This window comes from Vanellus vanellus, assembly GCF_965231255.1.
Source record: "Vanellus vanellus genome assembly, chromosome: 9".
In the NCBI taxonomy this organism is placed as follows: domain Eukaryota; kingdom Metazoa; phylum Chordata; class Aves; order Charadriiformes; family Charadriidae; genus Vanellus; species Vanellus vanellus.
The window spans coordinates 11136465-11159023 of record NC_138914.1 but is presented as its reverse complement, the minus strand read 5'-3'; the positions used below and the strand labels follow the sequence as shown (position 1 = coordinate 11159023).

Here is a 22559-nt window from a genome sequence, read left to right as displayed (position 1 = left end):
TGGTACCCAAAGTTGGTCTTTAGGTCTGGGGCCTTTAGGTCTGAGAAAAACAATGCTGAGGGAGAGTTAATGAAACAATTGTAACTTTGAATCTTCAAGAGCAGAAACTCTCATTGCATTCATTGCCTTAAAACCCTCTTCCTCCTGCCTAGCTCACCATGGCATGTCACCAGTGTTGCACTGCAGGTTGGGTTGGTCCACTTGAGGTTCAGCACTGTGAAAAGGTCTGAAAACAGTCACCCCCAAGTCAACAGTGTTTTAGAGGTGTTTTGTACAGGACAGTCTTCTGCTTAGCCCACATACTTAGTCCCACATACTTCTGCTTAGCCTCTTCCTAGAGGCAGTTTCACAAGTCTCATCTCTCGGACAAGGGTAAGAAGCATCTACTTTCTCCAACCCTTCCAGTGTCACCTGGAGCTCTGCTTACACCATGGCTTGCTGCGGTCTGGAGCAGACTTCCTCCTGTACGCCAACTGGGAAGTCCCAGCCCTGGTGCTCCTCAGACCTTTCCTGAGCTCATTCAGCTCACTGAGCAAGCAGAATGCGGCCAAGCCTTTTTGATTAGTTGTTTTTGTTGACTTAGTTTTCTGCCAGGTTGGCTGGAGAATTGAATGGAGTCAGACAAGCGCAAGCCACTGCAGGGAAAGTGATGGAGATGGGAGGCTCTGGGAATGTGTATCCCAGAAGAGGAGGAGGAGTTGGAGGAGGAGTGCTGTCTGGACACAGCACCTTTGTCCTCTCAGTGGTCTCTTGAAACCAAAGCTGAAATGAGCGGCTCACTGGGTGCCCCGCTTTGTGGATAGACGGGCTGTCTGGTTGCTGAGGGCTGTCGGCACCCTCCTCCCTCCAGGCCCGGCTGCACGGCACGTGGGTGGTAAGGTCCCAGGTGACCACTGCACCATGCTTAGGGACAGGCAGGGACAGTGCAGAGTGGCGGCTGAAGTGTGTGTTAACAAAGCCTGACTTCAGCCCAGGCTGTCATCTCTCTGTTGAGACTCTCTGGTGTAACTGCGATGACGAGTTGTGTACAAACAGCGATTCCTAGTTAACAAGGGGCTCCTCACCCTCAGTCCCCTGACATGGCTCAGCTTCCTCTACTCCTGTGGCAGGATTTGAAATCAGTGTAGGGACTCATGCCCTGCAGGAGGTGCCTCAAGGCATGAGGAGGGCAGCCACAGTCTGGCCTAGTCAGTAAGGTAAGAGCTGTGGGCTGTCCACCACTGGGGTGGGCTTGTGGGGTGCTGGCAACCCAGCGGTGTGTTCTTGCCCACAGGAGGCACTGGAAGCATGCCAGACCCGCATCTCCAAGATGGAGCTGCAGCAGCAGCAGCAGCAAGTAGTGCAGCTGGAGGGGCTGGAGAATGCCACGGCCAGGAACCTGCTGGGGAAGTTCATCAACATCCTCCTGGCTGTCATGGCTGTCCTCCTCGTCTTCGTCTCCACTGTGGCCAACTGCGTCGTGCCCCTCATGAAGACTCGCAATAGGACGTTCAGCACTTTATTTATAGTGGTTTTCATTGCCTTTTTGTGGAAGCACTGGGATGCCATCACCGGCTACTTGGAACGGTTCTTGTCTCCCCCCAGATGATGGTGGCAGGAATCGGCTGCATCACCCTCCTCCCGGCACTCTCGGTGAGCAAGCGTGGCAAAGATTAGTCAGCAACTACTCCGCTGAAGTTTTAAAGTGTCCGAGTGAATTTGTTTACATTTAGAATAACGTTTTTTCTCTGCGAGATGCATTGCAATAGTATTTTTTAGATTTTATTCAAGAACTCTTTTTGGCGAGAATCCTGGATAATTTTTATGTAGCATGGTTCTCTTTGGATGCAAATCTTAAGATTCTTTAAAGTGTACAAAAGAAATAAATAAAATACAGAAATTTGGAGCATACCAATGGGCAATTTAAATTGTGGCTTGAACTACTGTACTAAACCTGTCAGGAAGAAGAGAATGTGGTTAGCCTGAGATGAGCAAAGCGAAATCTAGTGCACAGCCTTGAGTGATGGTACCACAGCAAACCTGTAACACTAAACTTTTACTGTGAAGTCTGCTCACATTCCATGTCCAAATGTATGCGTTCAGAGTGGTTTCTTTCCTTAACAAGAGAAAAACAGCAACGTGTGGATCTCTTTCCCAGTTCAGCGTCTGGGGTCACCGTTTGTGCTAACCTGACTTACGATAACTTTCTGTAAGGCTGGCTGACTTTGCTAAGCGTATGAAGTGGAAGCCTCATGCCATACACAGTAACTGCACAGTCGTGCTACAGTATTTTGAAGTAGTCCTTGAAATACTTATCTTTAAGCAGAAGCCCTTGGTCGCACTTTTAAGGTTTTTTTTATATATGTATATTCACAGATTTAAAAAAAATCCGAACAGCATACTTGAAGAGTGTAATACTCAAACTCTCAGTGCTTCCTTATTGTTTCTAATAGGATTTTTTATTATAATTATTATTATTATTATTGGGGGTTTTTTTGGAAGGGGCTGGGAGGGTCATTGCGGTTTTTTTTTTTTTTCCTTTTAAATAAAGAAGTGATGTTTTTAAATGAAGAAATGCGTGAATAATTGTGAGCCGTCTTGTCCTGAAACAGTTTTGAGGAGGGCAGAGAGTAGTTTCTAGTGCCAGCCTGTCTGGAGCGCAGCGCTATTCATATGCCATTTATCTGTCCTCCTGAGCATACAGATGCAGCATCATGAAAAACATCTATCTTCTCCGCACTTTTTTTTTTTTTTTTTTCTTTCTCCAGATGTAAAGAAGAGTATGTTTATATTCCTCATTTCCATGTCATCTCTCATTCCTGGCCTCAGGATAAGAATAAGGAATTTCTCTTCATCCCTTCCTAGAGAAAAGACAGGTTCTTTTAAGGAGAGAAATACTGAATCAACAGTCCACTTAAAAGAATGGTTGTCTCAGAAATAGCTCTGATTAAATTTTTAAATAAACCCCTAAAAAGTGAAACCAAAGTTTTCCTCCTGTCAGGCTCTGGTGAGATCATTTGTGTGTCTGTGTAGAGATCTTCTTTGTATGCTGTGCCTGTGCGGTGTGCCATAGAGAGCATCCTCTTCTTCAGCCGTGGGGCAAGTACTCACTGTAGGTACCTTTTGGAAGCCCCAAAGAAAATGTCAGATTCCAGTGTAACTCTCAAGTCCAGCAACATGCCATTGCTGGGGACCTGTTGGTACTGGCAGGCAGGCGGCGTGTCCAAGGAATCCACGTTCAATCTGTGCTGAGTTTTTAACTGGTGTCCCTCTCACTGTAACAAAGCCAAGATTCAACTGCCTTCTCATGAAATCCAAAAAGACTCCAGGATTCTCTTTCAAACCCAATTATGATGTTCAGTTAGATCTTACTGTTTTCCTTCCTTCCAGGCTTAAGTTCCCTCTAGGAACCAAATGCTGCCCAAGTGACCTAAACCAGTTGAAATCATGCGTACACGTATATGGAACATGTACATCATAGATACATACACACACAGAAGCCTAGGACCTTATGCTATGATGCAAATTCTGGGTCCTGAGAAATTCCCTCAAATTACATCAGCAGCTTTGAGGGTCTTCTGATTGCCAGCGGAGCAAACCCTCTGCCGCCGTCCAACCATCCTTCTTCCTTCAAAGGTTCTGTTTCTTTCTTCCCCTAGTCACAGGATACTCAGGTACCCCACTCCCTGGGATCCTAGCACGCCTCTGCCACCCTGCACTAATCTGCTCCTGTCTTACTTAAAACACAAACTGCCAATTGCAACTGACTCAAGCCAAAAATAATCATGCTTTCCACAGAGCTGCAGACAGAGCAAAGGTTGCACAAGCATTCCCTCCCGAGACCGTGCTTCTAGCGCCAGCGAAACCCTGTTCTGTTCACCACCCTTCTCTAGCCAATTCAAATTACATGGGTAACCATTGTCTTCCCATTATGCAGGTTTTGTCAGAAGCAAAGGTGCGAATAACAGTAAGAACTGATTTGGCACATAATTGAAAAGCTTTGTTGCCTTTATTTCTGAACCGGGCCTTTGCACCTCTGTTCTTCTCAGTTTTCATCACGCTAGAATTGCTCCTGGTAGGTTTTTCTGTGGTCAAAGCAGGAAGGCGTTGAAAGCCAATGGATCCGGATACTTGGTCCCCCCCCGTCCATAGTATTCGAAGGAAGTGTTCTTCCTCTTCTTCTTTATATCCTAATTTCATTTAGTGTCTCAACTCTGTGTTGTCTTCAGTCAATAACTGCTAACTTGCCAGAAGGCACAGGCTTAATAGAAACTGATCACCTCAAAACTGTTTGGTGAAGGCCATGTACATACGGTTCTGGACAATGTCTGTCTGTCTGTCTCCTTCTCTCTCGACAGTTCCTTCCATTCCAGAAAGTTGTCTGCAGTAATGCCATATATGATGCTGCATCCACTTTTCATATCCTAACACAACTGCCATGTGTTTTGCCTTTTGCATTAGCAGAGTGTTTTGGGGTTTTCCTCCCTCTTCAATTTGAAGGTCTGTGATGATTTCTGATAGCTTAACAATGATTATATTGTTGGAAATGTGATTCTAGCTTTAAAGCTCCCTCTCCTTGTACGTGGTTGTGTTTGCTTTCTTGATGAAGCGTTTCTGGATGACGTGTAGAAGACAGTTTCTGCCATGGATGTGAGTGTGTGTGTGAGTACTTTTTATTAGCCTTCCTATGGATGTAAACTTTTTAGTGACCGTCTCTGAGTTGCAGAATGTTTCCCAAAACATTTCATATTCAGAGTTGAAACGATTCTGAAATTGCTTAGATATGTTCAGCACATATCGACTTGGCATATAAAAAGGGAAGAATATAATGGACTGTGTTAATTGAAAAAGCAGCAGCTCTTCATTGAAATTCTATGGTTCAAATTAAGTTCATCTGTTTCCCCCATTTGCTTTCGCGATGTAAAGAAGAAAGAAAATCTTGATGCAAGAAAATTTACCATTTTAAATTTTATAAAGTTCTCTTTCCTGTCAGCCTCATTAGTTTAGTTTAACGATACTGAGCATGCTCACAGCAATTACTTCATTGATTTATTCCAATCCCATGAGTTCTTGGGGTCTGATCAGATGAAATGTTGAGTTCTGTACATGTTGCACTGGGACAGAAAAGCACTGTCTTTCAGCTTTGAAAATATGCATTTTTTTAATTAAAAAAGCAGCATTATAACAAAAGAAGCCAAGCTACAAAAGGGTTCAAGATTGGGTAGTTTTGCCAGTTTTTAAGTGAATTCTGAATGTGGCTAAAGAGTTACAAACCCTGTGTGTCTGTGTTGTGTATGCCAGGTGGTATAGTTGTAGGCAATTGACTTAGCTGTAAGTGTGTTTTAAAAGTGTAAAAAAATAAACAGAAAAACTCACTTGCACGGGTTGAAAAGTACAGAAATGACACTTGTGAACGTAACACTGTAGTTTATAGATCTTAAGCTGCTAATTGTTGAGAGAGATTTACATTTGTCTTGTCTGATTGTCGCAGATTTATCTGTGACACTTTTACTGTATATAAAAAACTTTAAATAAAGACCTCAGCTATTAACACTGGCCTAATTTGAATGTTTCCAAAGGGATGGGGCAAGGGGTCAGGGAGAAGAAGAGGCGTGTGTTAAAACCGTGCTGAGCCCTAATAGCTTAACATTTGAGCAACTTCTCCGCAGGTGGGATCATCCAGCTTCCTCCTATAATGAGCCATACAGCACCTGGGCATGGTGAGAATAAATTGGCTGCATTGTTTGGTGCCTGTGGGCAGAGAGGGGGCAAGAGCAGTGCTGTGTTCTGCCTTGTCTGCTTCCCTCCTGTCCACCTGAGTGCGGGATGGGCTCTCTGCTGGGTCACCGGACCTGTTTGTGTGGCCAGCACATCCCAGCGCTGCTCTGCCCGCGCTCCCTGTGGTGCCGTACACCTCCCTTTGGAGGTGGGTACAATTAGCTGAGGAGCCTGGCCCAAGAGGTGTCTGTGAAGACCAGGGAGTTGGTCCTGTGCTTCCCGGCTCTGAGTGGGTCTGTCCCTGGACTGCCCCATCGAGGAGGGCCAGTGCTGCCTCGTGCTCCTTTGGGCGTTCCTCACTGGGACTGCAGGATCAGCTCTGCTGAGCTGCACGTGCGAAGGAAGGTGCTGTTCCAGCCTCACCTGTATGTCTCACGTGGATCTCGTGAGCAGCTCTGGCCCCAGCTCAGCTTTGACCAGGAAGAATTCAGCTGGTGGGACAGCATTCACTAACCGAAAGCCCACTCCCTCTGAGGAGAGCCGAGAGCCTGTATGATGTTGGTTGGGCCACCACTCTAAACATATATTGTCTGCCAGGTTTCACAGATGAATTTCTGAATTTGTAGTATTTGTGCAAGCTGGAAGTGAGCCAATACCTCACTGCCGATCCTCTTGTTTTTTGGTCACGTGGCCTCGGGAACACAGAACCGAGAAGGGAATGGCAACAACTTTTTTAAGGGGAAGGCACTGAGTCATTTTCTCTGTTTTCAGAAAAAGATGTAAGTGCTGTAAAACCAGCAAGAGATCAAAAAGCAAAAGCACCTGTTTGCAGTGATTTTTTCTCCATAGTCTCCCGGCAACCAGAATAGAAATTCCAGCAGATGATCGATAAAATGCGTGGGGCTGTTTTAGCTGGAGACATCTGCCTCAAGACGGGACATGGGTGCTGGTTGTGAAGCTTAATGTTTCTGTGTTCTTTTTGGGCAGTCACCTGGTACGTGCTGGCTGGGCTCACTGTGGTTGTTGAACGTGGCTTGGGATCAACACGGGCCGTGATGACCAAGCGTGAAAGCAGTGGACTTCTACATCAACAGTTTTAATCCCATCACTTAGAGGATTAGGAGTCGTTACTCAGCTTTTTGGTTAGTCTGTGGGAAGTGGTTTGATAGCTCCACCCAGGTCCTGGGGACAAACAGGGATGTGGCAAGGGTATGGCTATGCAGGGTTGCCACAGTGGAAGCGAAGAATTGGCTGCTCTTTCTCACTGGAGCAGTCATTCTTCCAGGTCAAATCGCAACATGTTTATATGTTGATAGTAGAAATCTGGGCAAACAGATGGCTCCCTACCACAAAACACCTGCCTCCAAGTTGTTCCTTAACAAGCACTAAATCCACTTTCTGCTTTAAAGGACAATATTGGTCGGTGGTTTGTTGGCCTCAGTGGAGCATCCCGCACTGGCTGAGTTCAGCAGAAGTGGGAAGTGGGTTCTCCGCTGCCTGCGTTGGCATGAAATCGGACATCCCTGGGCAAACCAGCTCTGCCGAGCGGTGTGTTTCCTAGCCGGGTCCCCAGCCAGGTCCTCTCTGAACTTGGGAATGAGAGTAACCATGTATGTGTGCTCTGCCGTTGCACTATCCTTGTGCCAGCCCTGGCCCAGGGGGAGAGCAGGGATGGATGGCTGAGGAGCAAAGCAGGAGCAGGGTGGGAAGCTGTGGCGTTTCAACCCCCTGCCCGGCACAGGTTTGCCTGTCGCCTGTACGCAGCCTGTCCTGCAACCGGGAGGGCTGAGGGAGTTCAAAATGTTCCTCCACGACACAAACAAAAGCATTTAAATCCTGCGGAGGTTAACTGAGTTATCTGCCGTGACATCCCTGAGGGCATCACTGACTCCGGTTTCATTGTTTGAAGAAAACTTTTGTGGAAACTTTTTTCATTTCCAGCTGCTTTGGGCATTGCTGCCGCAGCCACACATCACCCCTGTGTGTCTCCAGCCCTTAATGTGAACACAAGCGCTGGGTGAAGCCAACCCCCACTCATCCTTGGCCCAGCTGAAGGTGTCACTGGAGGGGGAGGTCGCTGAGAGGTGTGTGGGCTTTGGGGGGAGCTCCTCAGTTTGGTCAGGGAGGGAGCTGCCGGGCGGGAAGCGCGGCTCATCCTCACGTGGGGCACACACCGAGCGCGGAGGGGGTGTTTGAGAAAGGAACGTCCCGGTTGCGTGGGGGAGGGATCCTGAGAGCAGAACGGGGATCACATGAGGAACAAATCACGTTTCCTCGGCGGAAAACATCCTCACGGAAAGAGCATCCCTCCGCGCCTGCTGCTCACGCCTGGTGCACTGTTCTTTTCGAACACCTTTTGCTTATCTCAGGTCAGCTCTGCTCCCGCACCGGTCACATCCGCATTTCCCTCCCTCGCTGGAAACAGACTGTCAGGTGGCGGCTGCTCCGTCCACCTCCCGCGCCCGGCGGGGACGTGCTGCCGGTGACCGGCGGGGAGGAGGACACGGGCGGAGAAACCGACGGCTCTGTCGGGGCACTGAGGCGGAGCAGGGGCGCCCTCGGGGCGGCACGGGAGCTGCGGGGGGCTCTTCGCGGGGCCGCGGTCGGAGCCGCTCTCACCCGAACCATTCCCATTACGGGGCATTAACTAAGAGGTGTTAATGGCTCTAATCTAATTAAAGACGATCTAGAGAACGCAGGACCCGCCTTAGCAAAAACCCTCACCGAAGCCCTCCCGCGGGGTCGGCGGCGCCGGAACCCCCCGCCCGGGACCCCCCGTCCGCTCAAGCCCGGGACCCTCTACCCGGGTCCGCCGGGCCCAGCGCCCCGGCCCCGGCCCCCCTCCCGGCCCCCCCCGCCCAGTCTCTGCCGCCCCCTGGCGGCGGTAGCCGGGACCGCTCACTCACCGCCCGCGGTCTCTGTCGCCCCCTGGCGGCCGCGGCCCCGATCCCGTCCTGTCCCGCAGCAGACCCGGGGCCTCCGCGCCGCCCGGCAGCGGGTTTCGGCTGCTCCCCCGGCAACGGCGGCGGCCGCGGCCCCGTGGCCGCCCTGCCGTTCTGCAGCGGAGCGGCCGTGCCGCAGCCCCGGGTACGCGGCTGGTGACGCCCGGTCAGGGGGCGGTGGAGGCGGGCGGTCCCGGTGCCGCCCCCGGTGCGGGCGGAGGGGGAGGCCCCCGGGGGATTTCCTGCGCTGCCGGGCATGTGGCGACCTGAAGCGCGAGGTCTGCGAGCCGCGGGCCGGACCCGGCCAAGTTCTGCCCCGGGGGGGGGGAGCGAGGGGGGGGGCAGTGGGCCTGGCAGGGGCGCGGGGCGGGCACTGGCCATCGCCACGCAGAGCTGGCCAGAGTGGCCGCCTGGGCCGGGAGCCTCTCGGCACCGTGCGGAGTACCAATGGAGCACAGGGACCCCCAGGGGCTGGTGTGTCCCGCAGTGGCTGCCCCATTTGCCGGCTGCGTCCTGGCACGGTGGGCTGTGCAGGGCTGCCCAGCGATGGGGGGATGCGCAGTGGGAAGGGGAACGGCCGCCAGCAGCAGCCCCAGGCACTCGTGCAGCCCAGCTCGCCCCGCGTGCTGGCAGAACCATTGTGGTCCCCAGCACAACTATCCCGGCTGGTTTGTCATTGCTGTTTCTCCCCCAGAGCAGCACTGGGGGAAGCGAGGTGACATGGAGACCGTGACCCCCTCAGTTACACAAACACGCTGCCGATGTTGCTGCTGGCTCCAGGGATCCCTGCTGTGCAAACGTCCCAGCCGCTCCTCTCCATCGCTGGGCCACAGCCAACAACTGCAGCAGCACACCACAGTCCCCGAGCTGCTCCTGTTGAGCGGGACACCTCTTCCCCATGGCCCAGTGTCACTACAGAAGTGACCCAGTGGCTGTAACGGCTTCAATCCACTCCTGTATCCGACGTTGACCCAGGTGAGGAAGAGCCTGTCCCTGCCCAGACCCGGCAGTCCCTCTCCGGATCCTGCACACGCATTTGCCCACACAGCATCCAGGCCCACGCTCAGCTCCGATGACTGTGCGGAAAGGATCACACGGCCATGGGCCATGGCTCTGCAATGCACCATTGCCTTGGCCCTGGAGGGAGCTATTCTGAGGCATAATTGTTTATGGCACACGTTGATGGCTCTCAAACCAGCTTTCACATAAGGCTGAATGCTCTGCTGCTGTTGTGTTAAGCATGGCTGGGTCTGTGATTACAGTGAGAATCAGTCATGTGGCTGATCTGGAGCTTTCCTCTCCTGTCCTCAAAGTGGGGCTGGAGTCTACAAAAATTTGGTGGCATGCTCTTCCCTGCTTCATCCACCCTCACTGTTGTGTCAGACAGGCTCTGTTGGGCACACAGATCTCACCTCTGCCACTGCCTCGCTTGTTCCTGTTTGTGGCATTTGCTGGCGACGTCAGGCTTGATGTCTCCTCTGGCTCCTGGACAACACGTTGTCCTGTTGCTGACCTGCACAGCAGCGGAGGGGAACTGTGCTGCCTGAGGCTCCCTGAGGGCCCGCCTCAGCCCTGCTCCAGTGGGGCCGTGTGTCCAGCAGCCGAGATCACACACAAAGGCGCCTTTTCTCTGATGCAGGGTAGGCTCCTCTTAAAAAAAGAAGGGGAAAAAATCATATGAGATTTGGAGGTTCTCTGGGGACAGGACAGAGAGAGCACAGGAACAACGGCCACATTAATAAATTCCCTGTTTCCTGACGCTGGTCGGGGAAGGAGGGACCTCCGCAGTGAGCGCTGCAGAGCGGCAGGGGCTGGAGGCGGCAACCGGGCCAGCTCTGCGGGGAGATGGCCCACGGGGCACACAGGCACATGGCAGTGCAGGCAGAGTGGGCAGGGACAAGCTCCCTGCTCCCCCTGGGGCAAGATAACCCTGCAGAGGTTCAGCCTGAAGATGTGCTCTCCTGTTAGCAAAATGCTCGTTCTCTTTCTGCCATGTCCCCCTCCCAAGCGCTGCTTAAAGCTGGCACCTTTGCCAAGTGCTAATAGTGCGGTTAATTACTGGTGGCAGGGTGTGGACACGACCAACAGTGGGGAGGGGACAGTGCTCAGAGTGAGGGATGCCCGTGGTGTGGGATCAGGGCTGGTAAAAGCAGGGTGCTGATCGGGAAATGTCTTTTAACTGGGGCTGCTGAAAATCCTTCCCCCTCTCCCCATCAGCAAAAGGAAATCTGAGGCTCTGCTGTCCTGGACACTCTTTTGTTTTGCTCTGGCACATGGACAGTGGCAGGAGCTGCCCGTGGAGCCCTGCACAAGAATTCACTGACTCAAAGAGTGAGCTGGAACGTCCCGTCTGACCCCCAAACCACTCAGGTCCTTCTGTGGGGCTCTGTGGGGATAGCCCAGCTCCAACAGCAGAGAGCTGTGAGCAGCAGCTTGAGCCTGGGGCTGACACTCAGTGACTCTGGGGACAGTGGCTTGTGACAGGGCTTGCTGCTGGCACAGCCAGCTCTTGTGAAGTGCCGTGGCGGTGAAGCCGTTCCTGCCGTGGGCGTTCATGGGGAGGCCTGGAGCCAGCTGCTGTGGTGTGCTGGTACAGGGGGGAGTATCTGCTTTTCCTCTCCGCTGCGCTGGCTGATAAGCACAAAGTGTATGAAGAGGAGAGGGAAAGATGGACTTACCCCGTCTCCATGTCTGATATGGAAACACAGGCAAGGCACGGTTTGTAGGTCGAGATAATAGCTCTTGCCAGGCTAACCTAAACATGTTTTACACACAGATGTAGCAGTGAGAAGGAGTGATAATGGCAGTGGAGTAGATAGATTGCTCCTATCTGGGTTACAAAAGGGCTTTTATTTAATTATGCTCAATTCACTTCCTCTGCCTCTGGATTCCTCCACTGCTGGCGCAGGGCTCGCTGGTGCCTGCCGCCCGGAGGCAGCAGCAGGCAGCGAGGCAGCGGGTGCCCATGCCCCAGGGACATGCCCTGACACTGCTCGGGGCGGTCGGAGCAGCCTCACGCAGGCATCAAGCCCAAGCTCAGTACAGCGGCGCCGTAGGACCCCTCACGTGCCAGCCAGCTTCCCGGGCACTGCGTGTGGGTGAAGCCCGCACCCCCCCGGCTGGCTTGGCTCGAGCCCCGTGCTGATTTTACTGCATCTGCGGCACCTGGCAGAGCTGGCACGCACTCCACTGCCTTCTATTTTTAAGACTTGCCTCTGAGCGTGTGCATGGGGCAGCTGCCGTCCCCACAGATCTTGTCAGGGTGATGGTGAGGCTCAGCTGGTGGGAGAATGCATCTCTGGGACAGAGGCATCCAGAAGAGTCCTGGGTCCAGGGGCAGCCAAGGCCAGCCGGGACCGTGAAGGTCCTCCCAGCTGCACCACCCAGACCAGAAGGCTTCACGCTGGAGTTTCCCCTTCCTGATATGTCTCCCCCTGATGATACCAGGGACCGTCCTCCCCAGGACAGACCTATGGGAGGAGGTCTGTCCAGGGTGCCCCTGCATACTCAGGGAGCCAGCGGCCCTGATTAGGCCCCCGGCGCTTCATCGACTGCCAGCACTCACGGACCCAGTGGGGGAGTGGGGACACAGCTCTGGTGCCCCTGAGTGCCTCCCCCAGTGATGCCAGGTGGGGCCATGTCCAGGCTCAAGGTGCAGATGGAGGACCAGGAACGTCCCGACGGCTGGCCCCGGGCTCGCTGCCCGCCCCACTGGCAGCAGCACTTTGAGGCCCCTCTGGACGAGCCCTGATTTTGCTCCTGGAGGCTGGAGGTCCGGTGCTGGTGCCAGGGGTCTCACCCCGTGGGCGTGGGCTCTGGGCAGGGAGCGGGGGCAGAGGAGAGCAGGAACTAGCTGTTTTTTCTCGCCACACTTCCCGTTTCCGCTGTTTGTGGCCATTCCCGCAGTCCGAAGCCAGATCACAGCTTTTAAAGGTGCTGTTTTCGCTTCTCTATTAGCACTCCTCGGCTCTGACTCACTTCCTTTCCCACCGCCGCTCGTCCTTGGCAAATGCTGAAGGAGGTCCCTCTGCGCGCTCCCATCCCGGAGCCCGGCGGAGCAGCTCCTGGCGTGCTTTGCTCAGTTTCCTTCAGTGGGAGCAGCTTCAGTGACCTGCTGGGTCACAGACACACAGGCGGAGGTCCAGGATATACCTGTGCTCCCCTAAACCTTGTTCCCCACCCACAGGCTTCTTAGGAGAAGCAAGGCAACACTAACCAGTCATCGTTTGTTTCCTTTTATTGCTGGCTTTGAGTTTGTGGGTTCTCGCCCAGGATGTTTGATTTTTTTGTGTGGAGCACCTGGAAACCCTGAGAATTTTGGACAGTGCAGGTAGTTGTCACAGCATACAGGTAATCCATCACTGCCCTTTCAGAGAAGGAGGATCTGGGCAGGGCTGAAGTTTTTCACCAAGGAAGCCTCTAACAGATGCTTGAAGCTCTAGCTAAGGATGCATTAATTAACCTTCAGGAACTCCTGCCAAGCAGCCTTCTTCCAGCCAGGCACAGGGAGGTGGAATGACATCGCTGAGGTCACTGACGGCACGGGTAGCAAGTCTAGGGATGGGACCCTTGAGCCCTTGGCTGCTGGCAGAAAGAACGGCTGCTCCTGCACGAGTGTGACCGGGAGCACGGGTGTGAGCAGGAGCACGGGTGTGAGCAGGAGCACGGGTGTGAGCAGGTGCTGAAGGCCTCGCAGCGTGCCTGCTGCCAGGCGCTCCTCCGAGGTGGGCACGGGATGCCCTGGTGTTCGTGCTTGGAGCCTCCTGCTCCATCCCTCCAGTGTGGCAGTAGGCAGTGTCCCTGCTCCCCCGAGGAGCCACACCAGTCTCCAGCCACTGGGGAGGTGGGAGAGATTTTGAAGCAACCGCCAGCCCCTGGTGTGTCCCCTTCTGCCCCGCGAGCTGCAGGGGGGGCAGAATGCAGTTTTTGTCATGCTGAGAAAAAAAATCGCATGAAGCCTGGTTGCTTTTCCACCTTGATTTACTATCAGCTCTGACAAGCTTTGTCTCTTGGCTCCTCCGATACTGCCAGCCGTGTCTAATGCTGTTGATTTGATAATATATCTAATCTGGCTTGCTTGAAAACGCCCGGTATCTCAGAGCTGCTGTTCTCCTACTTGAACCATCTTCCTTCCTTGCCTTCTTTCTATCTATCCCAGCTGGGGCCAATCTGTCCGGGAAATAGTCCAATTTGCTTCCATCTGATGGGAGCGGATCCCAGCTCCATTCCCTTCATCTACTCTGGAGTCGAAACCAGCCTAGGTCATTATTTTGAAATCCTTCATTTTCCTCCTCTGCATTTTTGCTGCTGCTTTTCTCCCTCAGCTGAGGCACTGGTGAAAATACCTCTAAATACCTCTTCAGGTTTTGCACAGAGCAACCACCACCCACTTGGCACAACACAGACATTTGAGGTTTGGACAAGATATTCCCCAAATTTTAGAGCCTCCCCGGGGTCTAAGGAAGAGCACCAGCATCCCGTGTTAGATACAACTCAAACTAATGGATCTGGGACAGGCCTGAATCTTTCTGCAGGCATCCCCCAAGGGCTGGGGTCACCCAAGGTGCATGAAGCCCTTCGAGCCTGGCACATGGCGCCCTCCGTCGTGCACCTCACTCAGCTGCCAGTTGCTGCGTGGAAGGCTGGGGTCTCTGTTACACGGTGGTGTGTTGCTAAAGGACCTCTTGGCCCCTCTCACAGACTCACAGAATGGTCAGGGTTGGGAGGCACCTCTGGAGCTCATCCAGTCCAACCCCCCTGCCAAAGCAGGGTCACCTACAGCAGTTGTACAGGATCCCGCCCAGGTGGGTTTGGAATGTGTCCAGAGTTGGAGACTCCACCACCTCTCTGGGCAGCCTGTGCCAGTGCTCTGCCACCCTCACAGGAAAGAAGTTTTTCCTCATGTTCAGATGGAATTTCCCATGTTCCAGCTTGTGCCCGTTGCTGCTTGTGCTGTCGCTGGGCACCACTGGAAAGAGTCCGGCCCCATCCTCTTGACACCCACCCTTTAGATATTGATGAGCATTGATGAAGTCCCCTCTCAGCCTTCTCTTCTCCAGGCTGAACAGCCCCAGGGCTCTCAGCCTTTCCTCAGCACAGAGATGCTCCAGTCCCTGTTCATCTTTGTAGCCTCCACTGGACTCTCTGCAGTAGTTCCTTGTCTTTTCTGAACTGGGGAGCCCAGAATTGGACACAGGGCTCCAGATGTGGCCTCACCAGGGCAGAGCAGAGGGGGAGGATGACCTCCATTGACCTGCCGGCCACAGTCTTTTTAATGCACCCCCATATACCACTGGCCTTCTTGGCCACAAGGGCACACTGCTGGCTCGTGGGCAACTTGTTGTCCACCTGGACTCCCAAGTCCCTCTCCACAGAGCTGCTTTCCATCAGGTCAACCCTCCTCTCCCTTGGTCAGTGCTCGCTGGACGGGACAAGGAAGGGCCTGGCCGAGCTCGCTGTCATGCTGGGTGCAGGTGTGGTGCCGGGTACCCACAGGCCTTAACGGCCCTGAGCAGCCCCACCTGGAGCCCCCACCCCGCCCAGGGCCCAGAAGCTCATTTAAGCCCAGGGCTGGATGGGCTTTGGCTCTCTGCTGTAGCCTTGTCTCTGGTTCTCTCTTTTTTTTGTGCTGGGGGTGTGCTTGCAGCTCCCCAGTGCTCAGCATGGGGGGAAAGACTTGCTGCTTCTGCACTGCTGATGTGCTTCCACCTTTCATGGTGCTCAGCCGGGGTCGCAATCACTTGGCTGACGCCCTCCAGGACTGTGATTTAAGCGGAGCCATGAACTCAGCCAGTGCTGCGTATCCAGGGTCTCTGATGCAGTGTGAGCATGTCAATGTTATTTATGGAGTACCTCCTGATCCGAAGCACTGCAGCTTCGGCCAGGCTTTGCAGAAGAGGGTATATTTTTCAGACTGAGGTAGATGCTGTCTCTGGTGTCGGAGGCCTGGCAGGAGAGGACGAGGCAGGGGGCTGTGTTGGGAGCTGGGAGGGTAGCCCTCCCCAGGCACAGAGTTTCTCCCGCAGCCTTCTGGCTGTCGGTGTAGCAAAAGTGCGCACGTGGGTGCTCTGATTGCCTGGGGCAAGGAGACCACAGTGGAGGAGCCCCCCTGGACGGAAACACTGTATGGGGCTTTGCCCAGAGCTTGCCCTTGTTTAATGAAGAAACCCACTGCCACAAGACCTGGGTCTCTGCTGCTGCCCAGTGTTGTGCTGGAGGTGGGGGCTGCATGTATGGGAGTCAAATGGTCGGGTCTGTCAGCCCCAAGAAGCATCGTCAGGTGAGATGAAGGGAAACTCCTTGCACTCTCTGGCACAGCTGCACGGAGAGGCAAACGTGGCCCATTGAGGAGTGCGGAGCGAGGCAGCGTGGGGCCGCCAGTGGGCTGTGGAAGAGCTGGATGCATCCCGCAGAGCTTCTGGGAACCACAGGTGAGTGCTGTATACATGTGTGAGATGCTGCTGGGACATCCTTCTCTTGCTGGGGGGTCTTGAAGCAGTACAACCACAGTGGCACTGGCCATCCGTGTCTCTGCCATCCTGGGGAACCGAAACTGGTAAAGCCTCTGAGGAAGTGCTCCCAGTTTGTGTGAGTCAGGGTTTCCAGAGCATTGCTGGTCACCATGAGGTGGCACGGGAGGTCCTCCTGACACAGCTGGGGGTGGCCCCTGTGCATCCTCCTAGGATCAGAACTGTGCCCTGAAAACTGGTACAACCCTCATCTGGGGATCATCTGGGATCAAGGCTTCCAGCCGCCCTGCCTGGGCACAGGAGGGAGAGTGGGGAGGTGAGGTTGGCCCCTGCCTTGGTGCACCACGTTCAGAGTGATCTCAGCAGGATGTGTAGATCAGTGCTTGTGAAAATACTGAATTGCGCAGCGTAGTTGGTTGCACATTACAGGTAACGGGGTGTCCATTTGGCCTGCAGTCAAAAGTCCCTTAAGCTTGTATGTAAAGGAATGCAAACCCATGGGAAAGCCCAGCCCTCCTAAAGGAGGGGTGGTGACGTGGCAGAGAGTGGGGAGAGACAGACCTAATGCGCTTGTCCCTGCGCCGGCTCAAACATTCTCGTCGAGTGTGAGGAGTCCCTGTTCCTGTTGCTGCACTGCCCGCAGAGGACAGGCCAGCGCATCTGAAACGGTCACTAAGCCTTTCCTAACTTGATAGTGGTGAAAAGAGAATCACCGCTGAATTGTCTAGTTTATGGATCCACCGAGTTAATTAACCATGATTGATAAGCCACTGCCAGAATGAACCACGCTGTGGGTTTATCTGAATAATCTCTGTTTGTGTGTTTAAAGACTGATAGGAGAGCCAAAGGAAAAAAAAAAAAGGAGATCCAGACAAAAAGATAAGGCTGAAGATGCATGGTGATGTCTTGGAAATTTAATTTAGCAGGGAAAATATCCCTTTTAAAACTACATTATTAACTGCTGTCAAGTGACAGCCATTTGGCCTTCACGTGCTGTAGATGAATTCAGCCAAGTTGTATCAGACCTCTCTTGAAAGCATGGTGTGTGCCACTAACCGGGCTGCTTCCCTGGCGCTCCGGGTGCATAAAATCTGCATGATTGCTTTGCGATGGGGCTTGTCAACAGAGACTGCAGCTGGGTTATGAATCACTTTAATTTGTCATGTGAGCTGGTTTCACACCAATATCTCTGGAGGGAAAATGCTGGAAAGTTGGGGGAGGGAGGAGAGGAGATGTCAGATGCAACCTCCCTGCCCTGGTTCTTGATGGAAATGTTTCTCCCTCTCCACCAGTTAATGACTAGTCCTAATTTAATAGAACGGAGCGAAGTGGCCAACATAAAATGTATGTGTTTTGTTTTCACATCTAAGTCTAACATGGCCACAAGTCATAGTCTGAAATGATCGGGGGTGTTATCAGTCACACAATCTGACATTTTGCCAAAAGGTCTCTTTTGTCTCTTCTCTGAGCGTGAAAACAAGGGATGCTATTTCTTCTGTTCTGTAAAGAAAAATGTGGGTTGCAGAGTCTTAAGGAGCCATTAGATGAAGGAAACCAAAAAGGGGAAGAAAAATCAAGACCTCTTCCTTCCAATAATCACACAAATACTGGACCTCTAGGGACACTTAATGGAAAACATTTTAGGAAGCACCTGAAAAACTGCTATGGAAATTTCCCAGCCCAGCCATCATATTGTCTCCTGCATCCCTTACTGGGGTAATCTTGAGAAAAATCAAGGAATAAGATCATATTTGATTTTTTCTTTATTTTGTATTTATTTATTCGGTTGCCATTAATAACAATAAAAATGAAATTACCCACCCCTGATGCTGAGTTCCCTTGACACTCAGTTAAAGTACACAATTATGCAAAATAGGCAGACTCCCACTGCATATTATCCCAAGCAGCAAAAGCATAAACCAAACATAAGCCCCTCCACAGAGACAAATTACTCACCCATCAGAAGGATTACTCACTGTGGACAAGTACACTTTTACAAGGTTGATTTTAAGTGTGCAGATGAATGTTACAGCTGGTAAGAATTCATTAGTCAATGAATCTGCAGTGAAGGAAAAGATAAGGTGACACAGATTTGTTTTTCCTAAGTGGAAAGGGTCTTACACTGTGCTGCTCAAAAATGAAATGCCCTATTCTCTTCCTTTCTCAAATCAGGAAGGTGTTTGATGGTATTTTTAGCTTTAAGCTCATGATTATCCTTCCTAAAATGAAAAGATTTGTTTTCTTCAGTAGAGTTGCATTGTTAGAGATCTTGCAAAGGCAACTCCTCCCTAGGAGAGCGCGATGAATGCGAAGGTGTAATACAAGTGCCTTTTTCCAATGCTCTCCTTCAACATGCTGCCATTTCTCTCCTGGTGCGTGCAGAGCCAGGGATCTGTAGGGGTACTTTGCAATGTGTTTTGTGGCTCTGTTGGCATTTGCCAATATCAGGGCTGATGAACGTGCTATAGAAAACCATCCTCTCCTGGTCCTGAGCAGCCAGCCCAACCCCTCCGCTCTTCCCAACAAATTACCAGCCTGGCTTTGTGACGAGCAGCTCCCCACAGCAGCCTTGCTGCAATCCTGGTAAACAACACATGTGAAGATGAGCTGGTGAAGCTGCTGTAAAGGCATTTGCTGCTTTCAAATTCCAGCTCCTGCCTCGTGCACGGACCTGCTGTTACTGCAAGCAGAGCCCACCTGTCGGCAGCATGAACACGGAGGCTCAAATTCAGTGTATGTGCAGGTGTGGTGACTGCAGAATACTGCTGAGACCCTCCGCAGGAGGATGATCAGGTACCACAGCAGCAGAGCTCACCTGGGCATCTGGCTGCGTACCTCACGCTGAAGCCTGTTCCGTGGCTAGTGGGCAATATTCCAAATGTCTGTGTCTAGAACCTTCACCGAGCACTACACAGACGTAATGCTAACCAAAGCTGTGCTGGTACCAGCTTCCTCGGTTACTTGGTATTTCCTAAATCCGTTCATTCTTCAGTTGCTTCTTCTGATGCTTCCCGCCCCCCTGCCTCCGCAGTCTGTGTCCATGGAGGATATGCACATGAAAGGAGGGAAGAATTGGCCCCTTGGGGAGGAAGCAGACATTGGCTTTTTTTTTGTCTGATTCTGGAACAAAAAGGTCTAGCGAGGAGCTGTTCTGATTAGGTCTTAGTGTAAACCAGATGCAAAGTTTCATGCAACAAGTGAAGTGGCATAGGGAAACAGATACACTTTTACATGCTGCTTTTCCCCATCTTTTGCATGGGATCAGAGCTATTAGATCTGAAGCTGATTAAGTGTGAGACCCCAGCACGATAACAAAAGCATTGGCCACCACTTTCTTAATGATCGTCTGGGAGCTGGAGAGCAATGTTCATTTCAATTACAGGCCACAAACGAGCTCTTCCCATTTTTTACTCCTCCCCATGTTCTATCTTACAAAGAATGAAAGAAAAACAGGTTTTCTAGTAGTGCCAGGTCTGGAAGCAAGAGATGCATTTACATTCGAAACCTTGCGTGAACGTCCAGCTGCAAGAGTTTCCAAGCAAGGCAAAAGCTAGCGAGTGAAAGAAGTCGGACAATTACACTCATTTGTCTGCCTTGTTTTCATCGAAATAATTCAGGCAAGGCCAACTGTGTTACTTGGATTCTCTAAGGTATAATTTAGGCATGAGATGTTTACAATCAACTCTCATTTGCATCAACGAGGAGGAAAACATGGGATCTGTTGGATATTTCAACTGGCGGGTTAATTACGAGTTTAACCCCTAATATTTATTCAACCTTCTGCATGTGAACTGCCACTGGGCCAGATCCTGCCGCTCTTGCGACTGCGCTTACTCCTTGAGTTCCATGCAAGTGAGAGAGGAGTGCAGGACAGGGCCCGGCCAGGGCAGTTCTAGGTTCGCTAAGGAGAATTGGTGCCAGAGATGGGTGTCTGACTGAAGGCCCTTGAAATGTTAGATCTGCTGGGAACAACATGCCCTTCTTTTTTGCAGTCCCAGGAATAGGCTTAAACAAAGATACTGTTTGCTATGGGCCACGCTCTGTCGTCCCCACTAGTGACCATTATTGAACTGCTCAGCAAATAGCTTGATAAAATCAATGGGGCCACTTGTGAGATAGGAAACCTCTTCGTGTGTGCGAGGAGCTCCGGGACTGGCCCCCAGACTCTTTCAGGAGTGCTGCACAGAGAAGTCTAAACACCGCTAAGCAGGACTAAAACGAGCAAGGCAATTGATCGACAGTTTTGATTGAAACCAGAAGTAAGTTTTGCTGTTGGTTTTTTTTTTTTAAACCCAAGCTTAAATAGACATCACTTAGAAGAAGAACATCGATCGAAAGATAAACCCTGTGCATGAGAGGACCCTGAAGGTGAAAAGTACCATTAAGTAGGTTAAAGGAGCCTGCCCTCGTACGACAAGCTGTTCTCTGTGCGAAAGGACAGAGAGCGCCGAGAGGGAGATAAGAAGATTATGAGGTCAGATTCCAGGTTACGGAAACCTCGGTGGCTCTCTCTGTCTTGGGCACCTCTGTGTGGTTTGCAGGCAAGAGCCTAATGAGTGCCAGCTGTGATGGTTTTGGTGCTACTCACACCTCTCCTCCGGGAACTGACCCAAACCTGTCAACTAATTCCCATACGCCAGCAGCAATCCGGGTGGGTATTTGGCTGCTTGGCCTGAGACGACTTGCTGGCAGTGAGGAGAAAGGCTCCATATTTCATGACACGTCCTGAAGTCATCTAGTGAAATGTGTGTTTTCCCACCATGACCTCCGACAGACCTTTGGTCGCCTCCCCCGGGTGGTGGGGATGGCTGAGGCACTCGCCTGGGAGGAGTGGAATAACACCGGGCTCAGCCCCGAGCACTTGGGGCTGGGTGGCCCTGCAGAGACAGAGCAGGTCCTGCCCCAGATAGGTGTTCTGCTGCTGATCATGGGAGGTGGAAGTTAATGGGGGGAAATCCCAGGTCTGGGAGGACACAAAAGCTGATGGAGCCCGAATCTGACTAGACGGTGTGAGTGAGCTGGGTCTGTCCCTACCCAGCCTGTGGTGATCAGATCTTCCTGACACACACCTCGTCTCGATGGGCAGAGGAGCTCAGGACCTGCTCTGTCACCTTCAGCACAGAGCCAGCGCCTGCAGCTTGTTAGTCCTCATTATTATTAAAACTAGTCCTCATTATTATTAAAACTCATTATTGCTCTCTCTTCAGATGAGTGCCATAAAACGAAGGTTTGCCGCCGTTTCCCTGGCCTTTCCAGGGCTAAGCAGGCCAATTAATTCAATGAAGCTATTGCTCTGCACCCTGTGCAAGCAACTACAGCACTTATGCGTAACTCGGGTAGGATGGCAGTGGTGTTTGTATGATTCCTTCCACCCTTGTGGGGCAGAAGAGGCTGAGAAAAAAGGGAGTCCCCCTGTGACATCCATGACCCCTGAAATACCCAGCACACCTGTGCACAATGTAATATGAGGATGTGAAAATAGCAAAAAGACTACTGCTTAGATAGAAAGATGGAACAGCTGGTGTTCAAGTGATAAAAGTACCCCAATCTTTAACTGTACGGTGTTTACATTTTAAAAAAGAGTGAGTCTTAAAAGGTCATTTTAACTATTTAGGCTGTCTGATTACCTTTTCTCAGCCGTATTAGCATGTTGCTCCATGTCTCTCTGCTTTACCACTACTGCTCAGTTTCAGGGTCGCGTTCATTGGTGGGTGAAACACTTGCGTGCCCGTTCTAGTGGCTTATCCAGATAGCCCAAAGAAAAAGCTGATCTCACTTGTATAAAGATTCATGTGAATGTTTCCATTAGTACGCAGTTTTGTAACATTGCATATTTTACATCATTGATTTTGTGGTGAGTTCAGACACAAATATATATGCACAGAAGCACATGCAGATTGTACATAGACAATCTGTGCAGGCTAAGCTGAAACCACCTGATAACTCTCCTCTGCTTTTTTTGCTACAAAATTCAAAATGCCACAAATAGTCCAGTGTAGGACTTGCTGAAATTTTAAATATGTATGTGCGCACATGTCTTTTTTTTGTACGTGTGTGTGACTTTTAACTTTTGGCTTATCTCTAAGATTAATGAATGTGTTGACTGCACATGAGAAATGTGTAAACCTTTAAGACCGTTGGGGTCACCAGGGAAATGTCAAGAAGGAGATCACACTGTTAACAATATGTCCAAAAATATACAACAGATGACACCCCGCAAGTGACATTATAATGAGAGACAGCTATTAGGGGCAATGTAAAACACATGCTGCTGGACGCTGCATGTCAAAGATTTATCTCGAAATTGTAGATAGCAGTCCATTGCAAGGCACAGGTATGAAAACATTTCAAGTTTCCTAGTGAAAAGCAGTGGGCATGTACATTTGTAATGAGTGCCTGCTAATAGCTTACTCAGAGGGTCTGACCTGCACCTCTACTCAAATGCCAGGAC

At 51.5% G+C, this 22559-nt stretch overlaps 1 protein-coding gene across 2 annotated transcripts in view; it reads left to right on the top strand.

Annotated features, from left to right (window-relative positions):
- The window catches only part of TMCC1 (transmembrane and coiled-coil domain family 1), an 86880-nt gene extending 84401 nt beyond the window's left edge, over positions 1 to 2479 (top strand). For both annotated transcript variants that reach the window (XM_082487491.1, XM_082487492.1), the window contains exon 4: positions 1274 to 2479. In XM_082487491.1, coding sequence (XP_082343617.1) covers positions 1274 to 1588 — 315 coding nt within the window. In that variant the 3' untranslated portion in view covers positions 1589 to 2479. The remainder of the gene's footprint in view (positions 1 to 1273) is intronic.
- The last annotated feature ends 20080 nt before the right edge of the window (positions 2480 to 22559 follow it).